Raw genomic sequence first — 12500 nt, 5'->3', positions numbered from 1 at the left:
CAGTTCTACGTTGCCTACAATCGTTATAGCCGCACATCAGGCAAATTGAAGCCATGTAACAAATTTGAAACAACTTCTCATCTATACTGCCCACCTTGCCCAGATTTGCAAACTTCCTTTTTTGTTTTAAGCCAACCCGAATTGTCAGTTGTTTTTTGTTTTAACACCCCCTGCTTGTTGTTTGCCGTTGGGTTTTACTCCCACGAGCAATGGCTGTGCTTGTTCGGTTCCTTTGAACCATGGTTGGCACGTCCAACGTGTATTTATGGCTTTGGCGATGATTTATGTTATGCTTACTCCTGCCGTATGAGTGTACAATTCTTTACGAGTGGTCCAATGCACTCAGCACAGGCGGTAATGCATCGTTTTGGGAACTTGGCCGGTTACATATCATTGCTCATGAACCAGATTTACGGAGAGCCTGTGGAACTGCCCCACCTCAACTGTGACCAGAAATTTAGGATGGAATTTCATCTTGTCATTTTACGTCGTATTCCTTCTTATCAATTTTCTTTCAAAATCAAACAGCATTCCATGGTATTTAATTACCTAATTTTATCTGTTATCGATAAGTCATGCCTCCTAGGAAGCGTTCGGGACAGCCATCAAGGAAAGGCCGCCAAACACGTTCTAAGCGAGTGCGGACATCAGAGCTGACAGCAACGGTCCCACCTGTACCTGAACCAACTAATAACAATCCCGGTTTGGTCTCCTTGGACGTAAACGCTCTCTCCACCACCACCATATCGACGGCCATCTCGGAAGCGGTGAAAACAGCATTATCAACGACAGTTTCACCGAGATCTTCGGACAAAACACATTTGAGGACAGCACGTCGATTGAAACCACATTAGCAGACCAGTTTCAAGCCGACCTGTCCTCAGATAGCGTCGCCTCAGCTGTGAGCAGCCACGTCAGTAGCCTCACCGGTGCAGGTACAAGAAATTATTCTCTGCCTCTGAGTCTCGACAATGTTCAACCTAAACATTTTTTTTACTAGAGTGTCAGTAAATCTTAGTTCCCGGGTGGGTTCAAAAATTAAAGTTAAAATCTGGGCTAATGACTATGTATAATTTGGGGCCTTATTAGCATCCACCTCTCAAATCGATAAGTATGCGTTATCTATGACACCTTCCACTGGGCCATCAAAGCAGCCGCGGCTGACCCTTGAGCCGTATCACCCAACAAAGAAGGTTTCCAACATACAACAGTGCGTTTCGGCGTTTAACATTTTGTCTCGGTCTATACTGAGCGATACCAGAGTTAAACCCCACAGTTGATGAAGTATTGCGAGGTAGTCCGTGACATTGCTTTGTCGAACGGGGATTGGCTCTGGTATGACGAACAATTTCGTTATCTGAGGCAATCTGCACCCGATAAATATCCATGGTATCAAATACATTGGGAACTTTGGTTGAGGGCCTCGGCTAATTTTCGGAGATCACAGTCGATCCCCAATAAGCCCAACACCTCAACACGCCAGCGTTTTCGTCCGAATTTTTTTCCCCCGAGGCACGTGTTGGACATTTCATGCCGGAAAACACTGCCAAAAGTGTCAGTTCGAACACGCCTGCTATAAATGTGGAGCAAAGCACCCAGCAATACAATGCTCAGTACAAACCCCTCAACAGCAGTCTGGTGGAGTTAAACCAAAAGGAAACTCTACTCAAGTATCAGGCCCTTCACAGCCCGCCAGTAACCCCCGTAAGGGTGGAACGGCTTGAATGCCTCTTACACTGTTATGAGCAAAACAAAAAGCATTTTGTTGTCGATGGTTTCCGTTGTGGCTTTCGTGTTAATTTTGTTGGTGATCGGCTTCCTTTTCAATCTCCTAATCTGAAAAGTGTCCTCGCCCAACCGGAAATTGCTAGAATGAAGTTTGCGTAAGGAATGCGATGCAGGCCGAATTGTGGGTCCTTTTAGAACTCCCCCTTTTGCGAACTTTCGTACCTCTCCCTTGGGCGTTGTACCCAAGAAAGACCCGTTTGAATTTCTTTTGATTCATCATTTATCCTATCCAAAAGGAAATTCGGTTAATGATGCTATTCCTGACTATTGTTCCTCTGCCAAATACCCATCCGTTAGTGATACGACCACAGCCATTAAAGTCACCGGGAAAGGTTGCTTTTTAGCTAAAACCTACACCAAGTCGGCTTTTCGTATTATACCAATTCATCCTGCCTACTATTCCTTGCTGGGTACGAAGTTCCATAATTTGTATTACTTTGATCGGTGCCTCCCCATGGGTCTTTCTTCTTCAACTTAACACTAAATCCCTGATCAACACCATTATACTCTGATGCTTGGATGTCTGCTTATTGATAATGTCAACAACGGCAGCATTATCAGTAAAGAACATTACACATTTATCAGTCATTAAATGCCCCCAAATGTGCATCGCGAGGACAATAGGAAATAACTCTAAAACTGCAACGTTATAAGATTTCCACATAACCGGCCATTCGCCGCCGAACCAGTGCTTACCAAAGACAGCCCCGAAGCCTATTGAGCCTGCTGCATCGGTATAAAGCTCAAGGGTATGCAACTTTTCCCATGTATCTTCAAGGAAAAATGATCCAGTTTCGAGCCTTTACATAAACGAATATGGTGGTGTGGCTGTCGGACGCCCTTGGTAAGACCGATCAGGCGACGAAGAAAAGCACGGCCCGGGACAATAACTTGACAAGTAAAATTTAGTAATACTATTAAAGACTGAAGTTCTTTTAGCCTCACTGTGCGACGTCTATAAAAATTGTGCAAGAGCATGCGGCATTGTTGAAGCTTTTCGTCAGGTAGGCGCGCTTCTCTTCTCACCGAATCAAAGGTAATGCCTGCAAATTGCAATACTGTATCAGGGCTTGCGGTTTTTTCCGGAGCAAGAGGTACTCCTAGATGATGGCATGAAGAAATAAAGTTGCCCAAGTCGGCCTCGCAACGGTCTTTGGTTTTAGCAATAAACAAAAAAAAAATCGTGTAATATGTGCATAGCAAAACAGATGAGGCACCCAGGCGATGAATAGACAACCACTCCAATGCGGTACTAAAAGCTTCAAGAATGTTGCATGTCAGCCTTGAAGCCAAATTTTTCTCGATTTCCTTTTATTTTCTTCAATGTTTGTGGGTTTAGTATTTTACTGAACCACATGTCTTCTCAAGGGGTATTTAGCAAAGATATCTACCATGGCACTGTAATGATTTACGATACCAAAATAGTATCGTGTACTAATAGAACTACTACTAAGGACAACTTGAATCTCCTGAAGATAACAAAACGCAACTCAGTTGACAGTTATGGAAAAAAAAGCACTGTCAAGTTACTGCACTAGCACACGTACGCAATGCGTTCCTACTTTTAAAAAATATCCCGTATCTCCTGAATTCTCCCTTCCCCCCGCCAAAACTCCCGTATCCCTACAATTTTTTCACCTAAATATTCCGTGTTCTTATCGCTTCTCGGCCTTTTGGTTAAGATTAGTTTTTTGGCCAAGGGCTACGGTCAAGTACCATTGTACTACGTACGGTACTGTTTTCAGTGCCATAAGAGGCAGGCACAGAACAGCACAGTTTCGGATGTTTGTCTGTTCTCTCGAGAAGCGATCACTGAGGTTTTTTGGTTTCGTTTTTGATAGTTTTTGTGTTCAGCTCGAGCGTTAAATCATGACGAACTTTTGTAGTTTCTGAGAACTATTTACTACTTGTAGCTTTTGTTGATATGAGTTTAGAATCGATGATAGAAAGAGTTTTGGTGATTTGAACCCGGACTGGACTACTGGATTTCAGCTTTTTTCTTAACGAGATTTCAAGTTATTGTGGAACGTTTGGTACCAAGTTATTCTAATACTGAAATCAACATTATGGAATTGTAAAATTAGAACTTTGGACTGTACTATAGAACATGCAATTACGGAATTTTAGATTTTTGAGCATTAAGAAAACTGGAGTACAGATGTTGTCTTCTTGACTTCGCCACGGCAGATTTAAACAGTTTTCAAGCACCTAGACCGGGATTACGGAACCGGTCTTCGAATACATGGCCCGGTTGTTCGAAAGCCGATTAACTTAATCCAGGAAAGCGTAAACTTTTATTTAATTTTTTTTTTTAACGTTTTGGTGAAAATTTCCTTTGTTTATTTTTGTTTTTCAAGACTGACTTCTTCTAAGGTAAAGTTTACCGAATATCAGCCTTGAACAGCATTTGGGAGTAGAAAATAAAACTCCTTTGTTAATTTTTAACCTGAGATTAGCGTCAATCAGCTTTTGAACAACTGGTGCAGGATGATAAGTTGCTGAATTGTGATTTGTAATAAGTTTTTCGGATGATTAAGGCTGATCTTGTAATTTTTGGATGTGGGATTTGAACTGAAAGTCTCATTAAAAAAAAATAATAATAATAATAAATAAATGAATAATCCCGTATCCTATCCTTGTCTGTATTTGCAAATGTATTAACATTCATTAATAATGAGTTTTTACAGCAAACAACTTCAAGTTATATTACAGATTTATCTTTCTGGTAATCTCTCGCCATTTTCCGAAGTTTACTTGTAGTTGAAGTTCACTGTAACTGGACAATTTGTGTCAACTGTTTGCGAACTCCACGAATACGCCCTTGTAGGCGTCTTGTTATGATTTATTTCGATACTTGGTATTAAAAGCTCTTTTGCAAAGAAAGGAATGCATTTGTTTTCTCGAAAATTGTAATGGTTATGATTAATTGGTAACAGGACTTCATGTCATCCAATTCGGTCTGTAATCATACTCGTGATTAAACAAATCAAGTTTATTACTCGTATGATTACAGACCGAATTGGACTCCACTCAGTCCTATTACCATTATTTATGACGAACGCCAGCACTTGAGGATAATTTTTCAGCTTCTCCCCTAAATTAAATCAAGCGCCGTTTCGACCAGTGTCACTTTTGAGGAACTACCACACCTTTGTCATATTAAAGAGGTTGAAATAGTCACAAATTGATTACAACAACGTGAATATTATATTTTGAGACGACGTTCTCGTTTCCGTCGCCGTTGTCGTTGCTTAAAACTCTTTTGCATCAAAAGCAACTTTCGTTTCCGTCGTCGTTCTCGTTGCTTAAGCTCCCTACAAATACACCCAAACCGCCTTGAACAAACAGCATTTTTAGGATACATTATTTTACATTCGGGACTGCAGCCTTCATTTTGATCGTTTAGTGTTTGTTTCTAGCAAACGAAAGTTACTACTGCTACCAAGTTTGCGTATACGAGTGATTAAAGAAAGAAGCAAAAACTACAAATGTTTTAGGAGTATCATCAGTTAAAAACTCACAGCTCTGTCGTGGTTGTTGGTATGTTGTTCAATATATGAGCTGAATGTTTCCCGGTGCAGTTAAAGACGTTCTCAAATGGCAACCCCCAACCCCAATTGTTCGTGTCGCCGCGGCAGTGACACAAATTCACACAAACACGAAAATCTGTAAAAAGATAATCAAAACCTTGTCAAAAAGTAAAAAAATTACCTAGCCTTTATGGGATTTGTTTTAAATCTCAAATTTTGGAAATGTAATTTATGCATTAAAGACAAGTGGCCAAGTTACAAAAATAAGATTATCATGTCGAGGAAGGTTTTTAATGTTTCATGTTTGAGTGATCTTGTTTCAATTTAAAATAGATCATCTGCTTATAAACAAATGGAAATTGGGGTAAAAAACAAAGCACTACAAAAGAAGATTCAGTGGTACTCAGGAGAAAATGGCTTGCGTAGAGCTGTGAGCTGTAAACTATTGATAAGGGGTAATGATGTTATGAAAAAATCATTCTAGAATTCATCCTTTTATTGCTATAGCTTTGCTTCGTGTGATAACGAAGTAACCATACTCGAAGGGCAATAAGCTCAGTAAAATCTCACCTATGAGAGAAACGTGAAACGTCTTTGATTCAGTGCCAAGTTCATTGGTAGCGATGCAACTATAGTTACCATCCTGGTTGATTTTGCTCCACACTATTCCCTCAGTCCCGAAAGCCAAGGTTGTAGATGAGTTCATCATTGATATGTTGCTAGGTGGTGTCCCTTCAGACAAGCACCACACATAATGCTCTGAGACTGTTCGAAACACTCGTAAAGGAATTATTACCTTCGGTTTAGCTGAAAGAAAAGATGATGTACATATTTTAGGTATCATTTAACTATAGCACATCGTAAAAGAAAACAGACCCCGAAAATCGTTAAAATATTTACTTTGCTATAGGACCAGCATAAATACTCGTGTTTTTCGGCTATTTTGAATTTGAGCAAAAACAATAAACAAACTTGACGTTTCGTATGATACAACAAACATTTTTAGAAGTGACCGTGGAACAAATTTTTAAAAATTTATAGCGAAGGTCGGGCGCGCGAGGCGCGCCAGATGAGCACTATGGGTAAGAAATTTTGGGAAATCTATCGGACTGCCGGGATCTAGGTGGGGAGGAATGACCGCCTCTGGGGATGGGGTGTTTATGCAAGTTTCCTTGGCGGCAAATCGCATGGCCAGCGTTGCATTTGGCAAGCGCGCTTTTCTGGCTGGAAATGACATTGACTGTCATCGGTTTTTATGCTCAATCAAAGCCAGTTTAGCCAAATTATTTGCGTGAGTTTGAAAAAGTCTGAGACATTCGTCCAAAGACTGCGAACATCAGTCGCCGTCTAACTTTATTACTTCTCACGTTTTTTTGATTTGAACCAGTAAGAATCAGTGTTTAGGAGCAGCGTGTTTAGGTTCAGTGTTTACGAGCAGCGAAATGGGTCGGCTCTGCGAGAGGAAAGCTCGATCGTGTTGTTTAGCAAGGTTGTAATGGCGCTGTCTTCGGATAATGCTGCGTAACGACAGGATGTTTTGCCGCAGAGAATCCTTACTTGAAGAAGCAGTTCCTCGGTGAACATGGGAAGAGACTGCAAAAAGATTACCAAGGCACCTAAGGATTTGTATTAGCAAAGCTAAGCTTAGCAAAGCTTTCTTACCAAAGAAACTATTTTGCGTGAAATGAGTGATTGTTGACTTAATAACTGTTGCCCGGTTCGTACTCTTTTTTTGCCTTTTATACGGGAATTTATGTCAAATAGCTTGGCAATTTCTCTATCTTTCTACGAGATGTGTTTGTTACTTGTCTTATTTCTCAGACAGAAGTCGAAGAGAACATCGCACATCTTCGTTGATTTCTTTTCAAATGTTTTGTTGTTTCGACACACCGTCAATTCGCGTTGCACCTAAGATTGGTTTGGACTAAAAAATGCTTATTTGTTTAATCCAAATGTTTGCTATCCAATAACTTATTTGGATGCTGAGACTCTTCATTTTTCCTAATAGTAATAGTAATAGTAATAGTAATAGTAATATTAATAGTAATAGTAATAGTAATAGTAATAGTAATAGTAATAGTAATAGTAATAGTAATAGTAATAGTAATAGTAATAGTAATAGTAATAGTAATAGTAATAGTAATAGTAATAGTAATAGTAATAGTAATAGTAATAGTAATAGTAATAGTAATAGTAATAGTAATAGTAATAGTAATAGTAATAGTAATAGTAATAGTAATAGTAATAGTAATAGTAATAGTAGTCTTTATTACCAAAGATAAAAGTGCATAAAATTCAAACTCGTTAAACTACGTTATCTTGTGTTTAAAAATCAGCCTATTTACATAAGACGTGATAAATCTTTCGGGCTTAATCTTTTTTGGTGATACTCTTTTAAACTCATTGAAGAAAAGGCAAGCGAAATCCAGACGGCATTCATCCTGACTGGCTTCGCGTTTGTAAGTTTAGGGTGAAGTTTACAAGAGAATGCAAAAATATCTGCGGTACGCAGTTTAGCAGATATTTGTTTTCTGCACGCTCTTATACGGTTAATTAGGTGTATTATGGTGTCTGTTTTTGTCCCGGCATTTAAAATGTTAAGTATTTTTCATATGGTTATGTAAGTGTCTTGTTCATTCGTATTCATCCTTCGGGTCTGTGTACGCCTCCTACCCACAGTTTCGCTTTTGCTTTATTTTATTGTTTGGACCTTGCAAGCTATCAGTTTGATTATAATATTTATTGTTTTGATTTCCTATAGTGCGGGGAGTTCGGCCCATTTAGTGTTTTTTGTTTAAAGTCGTCCGATTCTTCAGAGACCAACGCGCGCCGTACCCGACTAGATGAAGGAGAGGACTTTCACCCTTCACTGAGTGTGATTTTGCTGTCCATCGGTTTTTAGGATGATTTTTGTTCCGGCAGTGTTTTTTCAGGAGTTGAACGCCATTTAAATTCCTCCGTTAGTTTTTGTGCATCCACCTTAGACTCTCCTCAGTTTACTCTTGATACCTTTTCCTATGGCTATCGACTTCTTTTTGCCAGTTAATATCCAGCCTTGTGTTTTTTAAGCGATATTCGTCGTTATTAGGCATCCCGACTTTGTTCTTCATGCAATTTCTGAGCTTTTGGACAATGGCTGTATCGTGGAGCATAGTAGTCTCCTTTTTGAGTTAACCCTTTGACGGTTGCGGAAGGCAAGAAGCTTCGCTAGGTGATCGATAGTGGTACGTTAATTGCCGTCTCGTTCGTTTTAGTTTAAGTACGAGGACCTTCGCTCGCTCTCGCAGATTATTCAGGAAGGGCATTGTTACTTTACCTGGGACCTCAAATCTGGATATCACCATGATATTTTTCCGGAACACCAGAAGTATCTAGGTTTTGCTTGGCCCTTAAGTGGCGGACTTAAGTATCTCACTTTCATGGTTTTACCCTTCGGTCTCAGCAGTGCGTGTTTTTGTTTTGCTAATTGTTGCGCCCATTAGTTAGTCGCTGGCGATCTATGGGGCAAACTCTTTTGTTTATCTCGACGAAGGCAGTCAGCCCGATAGGACATCAGACGTCGCAGCAGCTTTTACTCAGCGAAAGGATCTTGACTCATCCGGTCTCCTTGTTAACGAGGGGAAGTCGTGCTGGGTTCCGATGCAAGTGGGCGAGTGGTTAGGTTTTGTGATCGACTCCTTTTCTATTTCGGATTCCCGAGAAGAAAGTTTGCAAGCTTTAGCAGCTATTAAGATTCGCCATTCAAATTAATTTATCGTCCTACCGTGAATTAGCCAGGATCGCCGGTTCCATTATTACGGTTTCCTTGGCGGTTGGGCCTATTTCTTCTGACTAGGCAGATGTACTTAGCTATAGAGTCTAGGTCGGCTTGGTATCACACTTTTCGCTTCCCTCCTGCTCTGCGAGAGGAATTGAAGTTTTGGTTTAATTGCATTGAATCTTTTAGTGTTTACTCCATTCGGCCTCCCCGTGATTAATCATCTGTTGTTTTTTCCGACGCGAACGACTCAGCCTTCGGAGGGTTATCCGCCTTCCTCGACGGCTCTGTGGCGAGCGGTCGACGATCGACGATTTGGGTCAAAGTTCTACTTTTCGCGAAGTGAAGTTACATGTATTTGCTATGTTTTGCTTCCTTTTGTTGAGCACCTAAAGCCCAAGAAGGTAAAATTTTTTAATCACAATCTGAGTGCCGTCATGATAGTTTCTGTTGGCAGCTCTAAGGTCCATCTTCAGTCGGTGGCTCTGAGCATCTTTCGTTTTGTTTTTCTCATGATATTGCCTTGGTAGCGCAGTGGATTCCCAGGTCGCTCATCGGGAGGACCGATTTTTTGAGCCGGTTCGTTGACAAGGATGATTGACGGGTTAATTCCCCGTGTTTCGACTGGTTGATGCCAAATGGGGTCCCCAAGCCATTGACCGTTTTGCCTCCTATTATAACGCTCTGCTCCCGCGTTTCAACTCCAAGTTTGCTTCTCCCGGTTGCACCGGTGTTGATGCTTTGGTCCAGGATTGGAGTGGAGAGAATAACAGGGTTTGCCCTCCGGTGGGTCTCGTGAACGCCGTTCGAGTTCTCACGGCTTGTTCCGGTCGTGGGTCTTTGATTATTCCGGAATGATTGTCGGCCTCCTTTTGCCTTCTTTTATTGTGATGGACCTTCACGGTTTGAGTCATTCGTCAGGGAGGTTTTTGTGCTTCCCGCCAAACACGATTTCATTTTGGTAGGCCGAGGTCAGATGCAGATCTATATGTCTCTCCCTTCCGTTTTTCGCAGTTACCCAAAATTCAGAATGTTCGCTTTGCATGTGGATTTTGGGTGAGTTTTTGGTGGTGTTACAGATAGTGTTTCGAGCCTGCTTTGGCCTATTTTGGGCCTGAATTGGCATACTTTTGAGCCTGATTTGGCATATTTTGAGCCTGATTTGGCATACTTTGATCCTGAATTGGCACATTTTGAGCCTGTTTTGTCGAGCTTCGAGTTTATTTGGTCTCGTCGGGGTTTGTGCCTGTATCGGTATTTTTGGTCATTAGAGCAGTAGTTTGATTTTCGCGATATATTTTCTTTTCTTTCAAATGTCCTGAGTTCCGGGATTTGGCTTGAAGAGGTCTCATTGACCGATTCTTCGTTGATTGTCATGATTCCAGGCCTCATTGATCTGCAATTGGGTGCTAAGGCGCCGTCTACGGTGCTGAAGTGCAAATTTGGCTTGCTGCGGTAGCGCAAGAGGGCTTTGTCGAAGATTGGTGTATTCGTTAATCCAGGAAAACCTTTGCATATTGCTTTGTTTATTTCTGAATTAGCTGAACATTCGTCTGAGTATAACAGCGGTGTATCTTCTATAGAATCTGCCATTTATGCTGTTAATTGGGCCACGCAATTGCTGGTATCGAGTTTGTCGTGTTAGCCATCCCTTTGCGTAAGGTTTGCTTTCGAAGGAGCCAAAAGAATGCTTGCGTGCCTACTTCAGCCTAAGGAGCCGCTTTAAGTAACACTGTACAGGCGATTGCTGCGCATTTTGCCTCTAGCTTCTCGCTTTCCGATCTTCGTTTTTTGTTTACCCTTTTTAGTTTTTAGTTGGTTTTGCTGGCTTTTTTCGCATTGACGAGATTAAGAATATGGCGCTTTCGTGATGTCTCTATATTTTGTGATCGTAAGTCAGTTTACGTCCCTCAGCGCGGAAACGATCTGCATAGATCCGGCTTGTAGGAAAATATCTGATGATTTGTTAGATGTCCGTGCTGTTTGGAGGTGCAAATTCACTGATTTGGCGTATTTTGGGCTTGAATTGGCATGTTTTGAGCCGGAATTGGCACACTTTGAACCTGAATTGGCATATTTTGAGCCTGAGTTGGCATAGTTTGAACCTTATTTGGTGTGCTTCGCGTTTGGTCTTTGGCGCAGTAATTGTTTGATTTTCACGATATTTTTTAATTTTTTTTCAGATATCCTAAGTTCCGGGATTTGGCTTGAAGCGGCCTTATTGATCGATTCTTTGTTGAGTGTTATGAAAAACGATCAGCACAGGTAAGGCCACACTGCTTTTCTCGCTAGATCTGGCAAGGTTACTCGACCTGTGGCTCTGACCGAGCGGTTGGTTAAGCTTTTCCCACAGTCTTCCTCTGCGTTCCCATTAGTTCGTAGAATTATGAAGGCCAAGTTTAAGGAGCATTTTCATTCTAGTTTGGGCGTTTCTGTGACCCCTTTAAGAGTGAAATTTAAGAAGCATATTAAGCCACTTGTTAGAGAAATTTCTAAGAACGGCACGCACAGTATGAAGTCTGGTGCGGCGTCCAATCCGGCTTGTAGGAAAATAGCTGGTGTTTTGTTAGATATCCATGCTGGTTGGAGGTGCGAATCCGCTAATCAATTTAGTTGTTTCTGTTGTTCGTTTTTCATTGTCTTAGTTTATATTTTCCAGTATTCACTAGCGATTGCTTATTCAGAATTATATTTTCGCTTTTGCTGGCTTTGTAATTTTTGAGTAATTTATTTAAAGTCCTGGTGGGGGACGTGAGTTTTGCCTGGCCCGTCCCAGATTTCCTGTACCCCTTTTTTCCTACGGGGTTCTTTGGGGCAGGTTTTTTTCTGGCCACCCTAGTACGCTTACACGTAGCTTTAGTTTAGTTACCCCTGTTGCAGTTATGCTCCTTTTTTATTCGTCCCTCATTAAAGTGGGTTATGGCGTTACTAACAGGCCATATCCAATATTCTCCAGGATTTGTTGTCTTTTTGGTTTCTTGTTTTTCTATTAACTTCTGGTAAGTGCAGAATGACATTCCAAAGTAAACACGATTTCAACAGATGAGCATTGGAAATACAAGTAGTCACAACAATTCTCGTTCTTACTAAAAGAAATCACAAACTTTTAAGGCAATTAAAGTAAAAACTGTTTATCTTTTGTTCAATGCTTACGGGGAACTTTTTTTTTTTTCAGAAAGCCATTTAGTATGTTTTTTGTCTGTGTTATTGCCAATGAGATGTTATCATTATCAGTGATGTCAAAAGTAATACCATTGACAACTTGTAGTCAAGGTTTGTAGTTTGCAATAATCATACTGATCGACTGAAGGCAATAATAAAACTACTGAACGCTGAAACCATTCTCAACTTTACGAGATTCGCAGTTGATTCATGTCGAATGCTTTCGCTCTGTCAAGATCATTTTTCTCAATGAAAAGTAAAGT

General features: G+C 40.8%; 1 protein-coding gene and 1 pseudogene across 1 annotated transcript in view; one reads left to right on the top strand and one right to left on the bottom strand.

The window, feature by feature from the left end:
- LOC137988631 (uncharacterized) overlaps nucleotides 1-12500 on the bottom strand; it is a 45016-nt gene that overhangs the window by 26579 nt on the left and 5937 nt on the right. Inside the window, exons 4-5 of the mRNA XM_068834617.1 lie at nucleotides 5889-6125; nucleotides 5310-5454 (exon numbers count right to left, since the gene is read on the bottom strand). Coding sequence (XP_068690718.1) covers nucleotides 5310-5454; nucleotides 5889-6125 — 382 coding nt within the window. The remainder of the gene's footprint in view (nucleotides 1-5309; nucleotides 5455-5888; nucleotides 6126-12500) is intronic.
- LOC137988638 (uncharacterized) lies at nucleotides 576-1724 on the top strand (annotated as a pseudogene).

This window comes from Montipora foliosa, unplaced genomic scaffold (assembly GCF_036669935.1).
Source record: "Montipora foliosa isolate CH-2021 unplaced genomic scaffold, ASM3666993v2 scaffold_423, whole genome shotgun sequence".
NCBI lineage: Eukaryota > Metazoa > Cnidaria > Anthozoa > Scleractinia > Acroporidae > Montipora > Montipora foliosa.
The sequence above is the reverse complement of the archived record's forward strand: the minus strand, read 5'-3'. Positions and strand labels throughout refer to the sequence as shown.